At 34.5% G+C, this 14460-nt stretch overlaps 1 protein-coding gene across 1 annotated transcript in view; it reads right to left on the bottom strand.

Annotated features, from left to right (window-relative positions):
• Positions 1-14460, bottom strand: part of MNS1 (meiosis specific nuclear structural 1) — a 39229-nt gene that overhangs the window by 23054 nt on the left and 1715 nt on the right. Inside the window, exons 3-4 of the mRNA XM_078151247.1 lie at positions 11956-12083; positions 8419-8521 (exon numbers count right to left, since the gene is read on the bottom strand). Of these exons, the coding sequence (XP_078007373.1) occupies positions 8419-8521; positions 11956-12083 (231 nt within the window). The remainder of the gene's footprint in view (positions 1-8418; positions 8522-11955; positions 12084-14460) is intronic.

Genomic DNA, 14460 nt, shown 5'->3' with positions numbered 1-14460 from the left:
AATACCATTCAGCCCAAAGGGAGAGAGCAGCCCAACCAAGCCTCGGATCAAAGAAGTCAAAGGAAGGACAGAGACCACACAGCACCCTGATCAAAAAAGTTCAGGGAGAGACAAACACCCAGATCAAGAAAGCTTCAAGGGATAGAAGCCACCTTGTGTCTTGATTGAGAGTTAGCCCCAATCAATGTAGAGCGACATTAGGGACACTGAAGTCTTCCAAAGCTATGAGTGAAGACACACCAAGGGAAGTGGAATCCAACAGTATCCAATACCTAGAAAATCAAGGTCAGGACCAAAGGGGTGTGCCTGGCACTGGGACTAAGAAAAACAGGTTAGGGAGGTGTAAAATATGAATAAGCATGAGAAGACACAAAACACTATCAAGAAATACTGAGTCAAGAATCAGCTAAACGGAAAATCTAGAGGAGAATAACTCTACAACTACAGGCCGCATCTCTGAGAATAAAATGCCCTAGTTCAAACAGTGCGAGATTACATGAAAGAAATGAAGCAAGAGATTACAAGTGAGATAAAATCTATGGAGGAAAGACAGGCACATAAGAGCTTAGAACAGATGTTGGTAAGCCTTACCCAAGAAACAGAAGCACTGAAAATCTGAATGGACTAAACAGAAATCAGCGACTTCCAACTGACTGGGGAAATAGGTAAAGGATAAATAATCAAACTACCTAAAATCAATAACAAAAGAAAAAGCCTAGACATCATAGTTCAAGAAATCATAAATGAAAACTATCCAGATCTACTAAAACTAGAGAAAAAAGTGAAAATAGAAGGAATCCATTAATCTTTCTTGGGAAAAAAAAATCTTCAAAATGAAAACTTTGAGGGATCTCAATGCCAAAAAGCCAGAGTTTCAGGTCAAAGAAAAACTACTACATGCAGTTAGAAAGATGTCAAGTACTAAGGAACCACAGCTAGTGTCATACAAGATTGGACAGCTGCTACTTCAAAGAAGAGGAGAGCTTGGAAAAACCATATTACAAAAGGTAAAAGGTAAAGACTTACACTCAGAATAACTTGCCCTGTAATACTGAGTATAAACCTGATGGGGTGCTTGTGCTTAGACCCCATACCTCTTAAGACCACACCTCTCCCAGCCCAAAGACCCTATCTCTGGCAATAATCCTGCTATAAGAACAACCTGACCTCTGTAGGATTTCCCTTGTATGAAAAGGACTAGCCTATACCAGCTGAACTACCATGTACTGATTCCTGCAGTTACCATATACAATCCAGATGTCAACTCCCAAGGCTGTCTTGTTACAAATGCAGATGTACGTATGTAAAGAACCCTTAGAAGCACCCCCCCCCACGCAGGCCATGCCAGTAGTGAATGATGCCTGTGCCCAAGGTATAGAAACTGTATGTTCACCACCTAATTAGCATACTTAGCACATCACTCACTGAACTTTTTCTATATAAGCTTTAGCATCACTCCTCTTAGGTTACAAATTCCCTAAGGAGCTCTGCCCGCCATATTTGTATTATAATAAACTTTTTGCCACTTGACTAGAAGACTGCTTGAGTCTGTGAATTCTTTCCAGAAAACTCTGCCCTGAACCTCAGTATTTTGGGGTTCCTATACTCTTAAACTGCACCATTTAATGGCATGCAGCATGGGACAAGTCTGAGGACTCGAGCCCTCTCCCAGTCAAGGTAAGCCTCCTCTCCCTTCGCCCTGTAGTCAGGTCACCCCTCAAGCACCTAGAAAGGCTTGCTGGGGCTTTGGGTTGAGCCTGCAACAGGCTCTGGCAGAATTCCCTCTTGATAAGGGACATCTTGTTTTGGGAACATCTACAGGTCATTTTCTTCCCTCTCCAGGATGCTGGTTGAAGCAAGTAGGCTACAGGAGCTCATTGGTCCCTCTTTCTATCTAAACGCTTATAGGCAAAAAGAGGAGCCAATTGGCCCTGAGGATACAGCTGGAAAAAGCTTGGTCTCCAAGACCTTAAAAAAGAATGTCTTGCTTGGCCTCAATAAGATCTAGAGGACCAAGAAAACTGTCTGATTTGTGAAGGGTATTTTCAACTCTCTGAGCTTTTGGACTCTCCCCATCTGTATCACACTATCTGTATTTGTTCTGTGTTTGTGTCTCTGTGTGGTGTGAATGAGTGTTTATGTAAGCCATGTTCTGAGTACGAAGGGTTAAATGACAAGTTCATTTCACTGATTAGAGAGAGGCAAACTTGGAAGTTGTGTCAGTGAAAAAGTTTCAGAGCTTGTACTTTGGAACACAACTGGACCTTAACCCTTTCCTGCCTCACCTAAAGGAAAAGTTTTTGTGTGCTGGGACACAACCAAAAGGTAATTTAATTCATTCTGGTCTCATTTTAAATGAAATATGTCTCTCCTAATTTGATGTCTAAGATAAGTCAGAATTTAATCTTCTGTGTAAGGTAATTTGGAAATGCATTCAACAAAATTGAAGTCACCTAATCAGTAATAGGTTTGTTTCAAGTTTCAAATACATAATAGAGTTTCAATTTGGTAAACTTTTGTATTAGTTCTAGAAAGTATGCAGTTTACACCAGTCCAGAGGGAAAATATCATGAGGTAGACAGGCAGCCCTTTTCTGGGGTCCCTGTTAATTCCCCTTGTTTTGTAAACTTGCTAGGTCCCTGGAAATGATCTGTGTGGGCAAGGTCATCAGCCCTGGGGAAAAGAACTTGTTTGGGTTATGGAGTTCCCAAGCAATGAATTTGGCTTGCTGACAATTTGCAAGTTTATGTACAATAGATAAAAATGATTTCTGACAATTGGCTTTTACACCAGGACAAATTTAAATTTGAGATGGAAAGATGTTAAGTGAAATCTCTTATACATGTGAGTCTTGATAAATTTTTATTGCTTATTGCAACTCTGTAAGAGTAAAAATAATTGTTTTTGGCTCTAAGCTGTGATTAGCAAACTTGCTATTTGGAGTAAAAGGCTCTTGTTGGATCATAATAATCCATCAATAATTAATATTCAATGATCCACCATCTGAGAGAAATGCCATAAGCTACTCAGAGGGAACGTGATTCTGAATTATTATAGGTGGAGGTCTGTGCCTGAGAAAAAACTGTGAGGACAACCTTAGCCTCAGCCTAAGGTGGGATGTTCCTGGTTCAGCTTCCCCATTGTGTTCCTTTGAAAAGGAATGTTTCCCACATGGCTATTACTGAGCCTGGCTATAAGGTAGAATTGATATTGCATGGTTGGAAAACTGTTACTAAATTAAAACAGAGCTAAGGAATTCTACCCTGTCATATTTAGTATAATCATTTCCTTACTTTTTCCTTTTATAGCAAATTTCTATAATCAGAGCAAGTGGTCATTAAGATACGAGCACAATGTAAGCATGTGAGATCTTGCTGTTTTGATCTGAATTTGCAGTCATTTCATGGTCTAAGCAAGAGTTAAATTAGTGTTTGAACTTATCATATGTATAAGATTCAGTTCCTCAAGTATCTTTTCCAGAGTAAATATAATTAGAGAAGGATAAACAAGCTTGTGAAACAAGGATGTGTATCTATTAAGTTGTGAGATTAAAGTCAGGAAACTCTTTTACTTTGTTTAAAGCAGTAGAGTAGTCTGAGTAATGAGTTTGACAGATTTAGAAAGATAAATAAAGGCTTGATTGAAAATATGGAAGGCAATAAGAAGGTTTGGGGACAAATGGGGGACATCTGAGCCTCTCCTATCTCTGGATATTTGTTCTGGGTACCTTTGTGCCAATTTCAGATGGCTTAAGTATGTTGAGAGGGTGTGAGAAAGTTAGAAAGGAAAATTATATAGCTTGGTTTGAAAGTCAATAGCTCAATCAAATTTGAGATGGCCCTGTCAGAAGGATCTCAGCCCATACTCACCCCCACTTCTGGTCATCAAGTGTCCTTTCAGAATTTTAATGTTTTCAAGGTCATAGGGAGAATTAAATAAGACAAGCAGAGGGCATAGAGATGGATTTGTTTTGTTTTGATAGAATTAACAAAAGGAAGAAAGGTAAGAGTTAAAGGAATATGCTAAAGAAGAAAATCATATATCACAGCTCTTTTTGTGATGGCTAAGAATTGGAAATGAAGGGGATCCCATCAATTGGGGAATAGCTGAACAAGCTGTGATATATGATTGTGGTAGAATATTAATTGTGCTATAAGAATTGAAAGGCAGAATGATTTCAGGAAAACCTGGAAAGACTTACATGAAGTGATGCAAAGTGAAGTAAGCAGAACGAGGAAAACACTGCACAGAGTAACAGCGATATTGTATAATGAAGCTATTCTCAGCAATACAATGATTCAAGAGAACCCCAAAGGACTCATGATGAAACCTGCTATTGATCTCCAGAGAAAGAACTGATATTGTCTGAATGCAGACTGAAGCATACTATTTTTCATTTTTTTTCCCCTTTTTAAAGTCTTTTTATAAAAAATGACTAATATGGAAATATTTTACATGATTACACATATATAACTTATATCAGATTGCTTACCATTTCAGGGAGGGGAGAAGGGAGGGAAGGATAGAATTTGGAACTCAAAACTTTAAAAAATGTTAAAATTGTTTTAACATGTAATTGGGGAAAATATTATTTAAAAAACTATTTTGCTTATCTTTACTTGTAATTGGGAAAAAATTAAATATTATTTTCAAAAAGAAACTATTTTGTCCAGCTATATGCCCATAACTAATCATTTAAATAAAATGGATGGATATTTACAGAAATACAAAATAAGAGATTAACAGAAATAGAAAATCTGAATAACCCAATATCATAAAAAGGAATTGATCAAGCCATAAATTAATTCCTAAGGGGGAAAAAACACACAATCCAATGGGTTTAAAAGTGAATTTTCATCAAATATTCTAAGAGCAATTAATTCTGATATTACATTAACTGTTTTCAAAATTAGGAAACTAAGGGATTCTACCAAATTCCTTATATGATACAGATATAGTCTGGATGCCAGAACCAAGAAGAGACAAAACAGAGGAAGAAACTATATGCCAATATCCTTAATATTAATATGACTATATTTAACAAAATATCAGCAAAGAAGCTACAGCAAGATATTGTAAAGATTATACGTTGTGATCAGATTGGAGTTATGCCAAAAATGCAAAAGTTGGTTCAAAAATTTAAAAAAAATTATAAAAACAAAACTATATTAATTTAAAAATAATTTAAAATCACCTTATCAAAATGTGCAGAAGAAAGTTTTTGACAAAATATGACACTGATTTTTGTTAAAAACACTAAAAAAAGCATAAATATAAACCTACCTTTTCCTGATGTGGTAAAGAGTATCTAAATCCAAGAGCCAGCATTATATATAATGGAGAAAGTATTAAAATGACTTTCTAATACATTTAGGAGTAAAACAAGGATGTCCATTATTACCATTATTATTTGATAAAGTTTTAAAAATGCTAACTATATCAATAAGAAAAATAAATTGAAGTAATAAGTATCAGTAAAGAGAGTCAAAATCACTGGGTTATTTGTTTAGGCAGATGATATGATGATCTATTTAGAGAACCCTAGGGTGTCAACCAAAAAATGAATTGAAACAATTAATTTTAGCAGTTTCAAGATATAAAATAAATTCACATAGATCATCGGCTTTTCTATACACTACCAACAAAACCCAGCAGGAAGAGATGGAGAAATTTCATTCAAAACAACTACAAAATGCATAAAGTATTTGAGAGTCCACATACCAAATTATAGAGGAACTATATTAATCCAACCACAAAATACTATTTACAGAAATACAGACCTAAATAAATGCAAAGATATTCACTGATCATTGTTTGGCTGTGCCAATTTGATAAAAATGACAATACTACCTAAATCAATTTACTTATTCATTGCCATTCCAAACTATAGGATTACTTTGTAGACTGAGAAAAAAATATAATAAAATTCAACTAAAGGAAAAGGTCAAGATTATCTAAATAAATAATATCAAAAAAAAGTAGGAAGAAAGGGGCTTAGCAGTATCAGATCTGAAATTTGCACTACAAAGCATCAGTTATCAAAACTATTTGGCAGTGGTTAAAAAGTAGAAAATAATCAGTGGATTAGATTAGCTATACAAAAAAATAGCACAATATTTTATAAATACAAAGACTACAAAAGTACTAAGGTAAGGACTCACCATTCAACAAAACTTTCTGAGGAAACTAGAAAGTAGTCTGATAAAGACCAATGTCTCATACCTTATATCAACAACAATAAGCTACAAACAAACATGTGGCCTAGATATAAAAGGCCACATCATGAAAAAGTGAAAGTAACAAGTTAAGAGATAAACAATTATGGATAGGAGAAAAGTTCATGACCAAAGAAAAGATTAAAGAGGATCACTTCAGATAAAATAGACAATTTTTATTACTTAATGTTGAAAAGCTTCTACACAAAAAGGATCAATTTAGTTAAAATGAAAAGGGAAACAATTAACTTGGGAAAAAAATCTTTGTAGAAAATTTCTCTATTAAGAGCTATGTAAGGAACTGATTTAAATACATAAGAACAAAGTCATTCCCTAACAGCTAAATGGCTAAGAACAGGAAGTTCTCAAAGGAAGAAAAAGAAGATACCAACAGCCATATGAAAAAAAAAATCTAAATCACTAATATTAAGAGAAATGCAAATCTAAACGATGGTGACGTTCTACCTTATACCTATTAGATTGGTAAAGATAATAAAAAAAGGAAAATGACAATTTTTGGAAAGGCTTTGGGAGGAAAAGCATGCTAATGCACTGTTGGTGGAATTGTGAATTAATCTATCCATTTTATAAAGCAATTTGGAGCTATACTCGAAAAAAATAAAACAAAAACTCAACTGTGCATACCCTTTGATACCACAATGAGACAAGACAGGACAGGAAGGAAAGAAAAGAAAAGAAATGTTGGCAGAATCAGTCACCATTTGCTCAACTGTTTGGAAGGATCTTAGAGGAATGTCCTATGTGTGTGCAATAAAAGATGCTGCTTGTGTTTTCTTCATCCTCTTTATCATTAGGTGCCCCTATTCTACCTACAATCATGACATCAAGAGTGGAATGATGGTATCTTATTTAATAAACTCAGCACTGACCCTGGCACCTAGAATGCTTCTCTGTGTGTGTGTGTGTGTGTGTGTGTGTGTGTGTATATATTAATTATTCAATTTGTCATAAGAATGTAAGAACACATTTAATGAGTAAAAACCCATCATAATGAACTTCAAATAATAACCTAATTGTTTTGTTGTAATGAAAATATTACTAGAAATCACACTCCACAAAACTAAAAATGAAGATCACCTAGTAAATCAACAACTACAAGGGTAAAGGGTAGTAGAAAGGTGTCATATTCACATACATACATGTATGCACACACATATGCTTCCTGTCCAGATGATGACATGCAGTAAGATGGACAATCTCTTGAGCTCTATCAGCATACAGGTCTTAGAATACAGTATAAATGGATAATGAGTTGGGCAAAGAGTAACAGGATAAGGAGGACAAGGTGGAATGCCCTTAAAAAATCAAAAAGCTTTTTAAATACCCCAAACTTCTCCCAGAAATAAGGGTCCATCTTTTTAATACCTATATTCTACCAATGTTGCTGTATGCCTAGGTCATAGAACACTACATGGTCTCTAACGAATTAAAAAATTGGGGCAGCTAAGTGTCACAGTGGATAGAGCTCCAGTCTTGGAGTCAAGAGGACCTGAGTTCAAATGTGGCCTCAGACACTTGACACTTACTAGCTGTGTGACCCTGGGCAAGTCACTTAACCACAGGATTGCTTCCCAAAAAGCAAAAAAAAAAAATTTAAAAATACTCAGAGGGCAAAAGAGAGGTAAATGGTGTATATGAGAAGACTACAGCACTTAACAAATAAGGAACTAAGAAGAATTAAATAAGGTCATTTCAAGAATTATTTGATCAAAAAAAAAATGGAGATAGGCTGATCATGTGGACCATGAGGACAAGAAATGACCAGTGGACAACGTATTTACTTCCCTAGTATCCTCAAAATCAGAAAAACCCCCTTTAGTGTGTTCAGTGGATTCCCTGTGGTGAACATATTGGGGCAGGCAGTGATGGACTGTAAACATCCACATCAATAAGATCACAGATCCTTTTGAGTATCTCAGTATGTGTGTACATATCACACACACACACACACACACACACACACACACACACAATTTTTTTGCCTCTCTTCTATTGTTTTATTTTTATGGATATCAGTAGCTTAGGAATTTTAATGTATTATATTTAGATGATTTAAATATTTCATAAAGGGATGAAACTAAGTATAGTAGGGCAAAAGAAATGTTAAGACCTTAGCTATAGTTTATTTCAGATCTCTCCACACACAATAAAATTACTACATGTCTTAAGAAAAAAGTATTACCATCCTCTCATAGTTGATGGCTTCTTTTTCAGCAATTTGTGCAGCCCTTTCTTTATTCATGTAAGCTGCTTTCAATTTGTTCTCCAGTTCTCGAAGTTCAAGACTGTTCAAAAAATTTATTTAACCAATAAGAGACATTAGATAATTTATTTTCTTTAAGAACTATTCAAGAATCTATGTAAGATTTAGTATATGCAATATATTAAATATAAAATTTGAATTACATTAAAAAGTTTTCCTTATTCTTTTCCAAAAATTCAAAAATGGACTTTTGCAAAACCAATGTTTTACAAAACTAGCATTCACTAAATAATGTGATTAAATATAAATGCATGTATATATACACATATTTCTATATATACATACATAAATATATGTATACATTTATGTGTCTCCTGTTAGCCTGTAAATTCCATGAGGTCAGGAAACAGATCTTTATCTAAAATTGATATCTTCCATCAGTGTTTAACACAGTGATCTGTGCATAGTATTTAATAACTATTTATTGAATTGGATTTTTAAAAGTATATATATATATATACAAGAAATATGTTATAATATAACTTTAATAAAACCTTAGTTAACCAAAATGCTCAGACTAAGCAGTTAACCAAAAAACATTTAGTTTCTATACTTACTGTCTAAAATATTTTTGTGCGCTGATATACTTTTCTGCCTTAGTTAAAACACCATATTAAATGTAATTAGATTTTTTTGATGACTAAATACATTGTACTCCTGAGTCATTCTAAACACTACAGTATTACAGAATTAATATCATCATAGAAATGTATTAAGCACATTCTATGCTAGGTAATAGGGATACAATAATAAAAATAAAATATTCTCTACCTTGAGGGGGCTTACATTCTACTGGGGTACAGCACAAGTATAATACAAGGTAGCTGGAGGAGGGAGAGACAGCATTAACTAGGGAAGATCCAGAAAGGCTAACTTCATAACAGAAGGTAGGAAATTAATTTCTAAGGAAGACAAGGGTTATAAGCAGACAAGATAAGGAGAGAGTACATTCCAGCCAAGGAAGATAACATGGGAATGTATGGAGGTAGGAGATGGAGTATATAGTTTGAGGAACAGTAAATAATCTAACAATCTAATTTGGCTGGATGCAAAGTTCATGAAGGTGATTAGTATGAGGTAAAACTGAAAGGGTAGGTTAAATCCAGATTATGGAAGGCCTTAAATGCTAGGTTGAGGAATATATATATATACACACACACACACACACACACATACACACACACACACACACACACACATACATATATACACATACATATACATATACACGCATACATATACATATATACGCATATATATATGCGTATATATGTGTGTGTATGTATATGTGTATATTGTATATGTGTGTGTGTGTATAAATTTTTTTTTCCCTTAGAGACAAGGTGGGAACCATGTTTTTCAAACAGGCAAACTGATGGTCAAATCTGTTCCACGAGAAGATTATTTAGAGTTTAGTTTGAGTTGGAAGGGACCTTAGAAATAATCTAGTTCAACTTCTCAATTTTCACTGTACTTTCAAAATTATACTCAACTTCAGAACATCCCATAAATACAAATGTGGCTATGTCATGGCAGGAAAAGACATATTCCCAGAACAGACGTGTTTCCTTCTCTTTCTAAGCTGCCCTTGGGGCTAGATGGGTAAGAATAGGGGTTAAACACATCCAGAGAAAGAACTATGGAGTCTGAATTTGGATTGAAGAATACTATTTTCACTTTCAGGTTTTTTTTTTCCTTTCTCATGGTTTTTCCCTTTTTTTCTGATTCTTTCACAATATGACTAATATAGAAATATGTTTAACATGATTGTACATGTACAACCTATATCAGACTGCTTGCTGTCTTGGGGAGGGAGGAAGGGAGAAAAATTTGGAACTTAAAATTTTACAAAAACGAATTTTGAAAACAACCTTTACATGTAATTGGGGAAAAAACGCTATTAAGGAAAAAAAAGAAGAGGGGTTGGGGCCGCTAGATGGCTCAGTGGCTAGAGCACTGACCCTGGAGTCAGGAAGACCTGAGTTCAAAATTGGCCTCAGACACTTGACACTTACTAGCTGTGTGACCCTAGGCAGGTCACTTCACCCCATTGCCTCACCAAAAAAAAAAAAAGATTAGGGGTTAATACAGTGAAGATGCGGGGAGGGGGAGAGGGTACCTTTTTCCACTAAAAAGTCCATTTTAGTCCATTTAGTACTATATTTTTACATTGCAAATAGTATTTGAAATACAGTAAAATATGCTTTTGTGGGCTAGCATGGAAACATAAAAATTAAAGGATTTTCTACTTCTCTTTGCTTCATGAAGTCTTCACCTGAGGTGATCTGTTCCTTTTTTAAAGTCCTGTTCAGTATTAAGTATGCCACTATTGTGGTACTTTTTATATACTGCTTTGTATTACGGATTCTTCACCCGTGTTATTTTATTTTTATAAAATTCTAAATTTCTGGAATACAGGGACCATGTTTTATAAATCTTTGTATACTTTACAGCCCTCCACAGAGTGCCTTGCATGTACAAGGTACTCAGTAAATATTAGCTAGTGAAAAAAGGTATGCCAAAATGTGTTTCAAACTCTTGAAAGACTTACAAATAAACTTCTGGAAGACACTTTATTTAAACACTGTGGACTTCCTGCTCTAGCGATGTTAAGAAATATTGGAGATTTGGGCTGGATAAATACTGTGATGAGGACATATTTTCTTTTAATTTTGTGATATGTCCTAGATATTAGGTTAATTACTTATCATCTGAAAATACGATTGCAAGAGAGAAAAATCCCAGTCAGTTGAGTTTTCTGATTAGCTGGGTTACAGCTAATCAAGGTATTTCTTTTTTTTTTTTTCTGATTTCTCTTTCGGTTTTAATAATATTTTATTTTTTCCAATTAATGTAAAAATATTTTTAACATTCCTTTTAAAAATTCTCTTTCTCCATCTTCTCTCCCTGAGATGGGAAGCAATTTGATAAAGGTTATATGTGTGCATTAATGAAAAATGTATTTCCCTATTAGTTATGTTAAAGAAAATAAAGATCAAAAAAGCACACACACACAAAAGAAACTGAGAAATATATGCTTTGATCTACATTCAAACTCCATCAGTTCTTTCTCTGGAGATGGAAAGCATTTTTCATTATGACTCCTTTGGAACTGTCTTAGTCAAGGTATTTCTGCTATTCAGTGTAATGTCATGTTTTTCAAGTTTCATATAAAGAAATAATATGAAGAAGTATATTTATTTCAGGTTAAATATTAAAAAATATTTTCTACCAGCATAAAATTTATCCATTTAAATATTTAAAGCCAATTAAAATATTTCCTCTCCCCTTGAGATGAATGTTCTAGTGCTTATAAATATTTGCAGCATAAAATGGCTTTAATTATCATTCTATAGAAAATTTTGATTCAAACTATTATATTACAAATTAAAACTGTGTTGAATCACACAAGATGAAATTTTATAAATGATTTGCAATTTAAAGAAATAAAGATACCTGTTTTCTCTTATTTGTTGCCTCATTTTTTCATCCTTTAGACTTTCATTTTTTAGTTTTGCCAGCTCTGTAGCCAATTTCTGTTCTTGTTCCAGCTGCATTGCCTTCATCTTTTTGTTTTCTTCTGCCTACCCAAAGAAAATAATTTTAGATTTCGTTCTCCAGAAGTAGAAAATCGTATTTCAATAAAAGTCAATTTATTAGTTTTCCTACTGCAGTTTCAGCAGCAACATAACGTTCTCCTTGAGGGCAGAACGTGCTTCATTTTTGTTTTTCATATCCCCAGATTCTAGCAGTAGCAGTGTCTTGAACATAGTAAATGTTTGTTTAATTGAATTAAACTAAAGCTCTTCAAAAGCAAGAGCTACATCTTCTATTTTTGGTAACTCCCTACAGACTACCTTGTAGATTGCTCAGCATAAGGTGCATGTTTAATAAAGAATACTAATTAAATACTCTTGTTAGCACAGCAGGAAAGGTAATGCATCTGAACCACAGAAGTGAGAAGCTTTCCCCAAGAGAGTGAACTAGTATCTCTAGCCATAGAGGAGTCATATTCAGGCAAGATGTTTAAGGAAAGGAAGTAATATAAGCATTACTAGTATAATTTGAACCAAGTCTTATGACTGAATGGAATGATATGTTTCTATTTCAAAGTAACATCCTCTTGGGGTGGCTTTGCACAGAGTATAATTAAGAGGAAGTCTTCCCCATGAAGAGAAAGCCAATGAAAAAACTTAATTCCTGAAAAACAGAAACTTAAGCAGAAAGGCAGTTGTGGAGTCAGTAACGAGTTTAGTCTTCTGAAATATTTCACAAGGAATTGTTGTCCTCTATACTCCTCTCAACAAAAACCTTCACTAGCTCCTAACTGTTCCTAGGGAAAAATATAATCTACTCAGGCGAGCATTTAAAGCCCTCCACAATCAGGCTCCAACCTAACTTTCAAGTCCTATTTCACATTATTCCCTTGTACACACATTGATCCATTCAAACTACTCAAAATGCAATTTCCCAACTCTATGCATTCACAGAGATTATCCCCTATGTAGAGGTTCTTTCTTCCTTTAATGCTCAACTCTACTACCTTTTCTGTGAAGCTTTTTCTGGTTTCAACTTAATAAGTTCCTTCTCTCCTGAAGTTTTCACAGAGCATTTTGTTTGGATCTCTCCTTTGCCTGTACCACATTCTGCACTCTCTATTTTTGTGTACATGATACAGTCACCATAGTAGATTGTGAATTCTGTTGAGGGAAGGATAATACTGTTTTTGCCTGGCACAGAGCCTTACACACATACATCAATATTTCAGTGGATCCATGATTTCATAAATTTGGGTATTTCTCACAATAACCTATCTATCTATACCTTTTCATCCAGTGCAACTCTTGTCAATGCCTTACCCCTATACCTCTGTAAGGGCACTGGAGGCTTTCCTATTGGTCTTTTAATAATCAATGGATGCCGAAACAGCACCTGTGCTTTCTGTCTGTTATTTCTTGCTATTAATAAATGACTAATCCATCTCCTTTTCCTATCATACTCTGGAAGACATTTTTAGACCACATCTTTATACAAATCATTACTGGTAATATGTTGCTATTTATGTCCACCATAATTCTCTTCATGATGCCCTTTGGGCTATCCACAATTCTGATTCTTCAGATTATAGGATTCAGTTAGGGGAAAACTGATGTTGAAAAGATAAGGTTTTTTTTTTTCAGGAACAGCTTGGGATGGCGGAAATCACTGCACAATTTCCTAAATTCAAAACAACCCACTGTCTTCACTTGTTAAGTCTAGACCCAGCTTACTATCCATCTGTAAGGTCTGCCTGAAATATATGTACTGAATGGGCCAATTCAAAGGGTTATCCTTCCAACTGTAATCATAAAGCATCATTCTTCGAGTTGGTTTTTCTTGTATGAACCATTAAGCTTTTTTGAGTTACTCTGGATCTCCCTCGATTAGCTTTATAGCATTCAGAAACTTAATGCAATTGGCACAGCGTTATCTACAAAGAAAAAATCTTCAGAATCTATAAGGAATCCTCTTCTATTTGCATTTTGTGTTGGACATACTCTATGACAGTGGCAAACACTCTTTGCAAGTATATATCTTTGTTTTATTCATTGCTTGATACTAACAATGATAGGGTTGAATAAGGCTATTTCTGTTGCTAACTCTTTCAAGAAATTTTGTGTAATCTTAATACATATGAGAGACAATTGATTAAAGTAGAGTCAGGCTGTACTTTAGTCTACTGATTTAAAGATTCTTTGAAATCATTGACAAATATATTCAGTGGGATCTTGAAATCCCTGAATCTTTAATAAGAGACAAAAGATAAAAAAAAACAAGTATCACAGTCGTATCTCAAAGAGAATAAAAGATCCAGAAGGTAGCCTCCATTGTGCTGAGTCAATCATCTATGAAAGAATTAAGGAAAGACAAGAAAAAGAATGGCACAGAAGATTAAGAGGGGTCGTGACATGTACAAAGGAC

This window comes from Phascolarctos cinereus, unplaced genomic scaffold (assembly GCF_003287225.1).
Source record: "Phascolarctos cinereus isolate Bilbo 61053 unplaced genomic scaffold, phaCin_HiC Scaffold_3;HRSCAF=262, whole genome shotgun sequence".
NCBI lineage: Eukaryota > Metazoa > Chordata > Mammalia > Diprotodontia > Phascolarctidae > Phascolarctos > Phascolarctos cinereus.
This window is presented reverse-complemented; position numbering and strand designations above follow the sequence as displayed.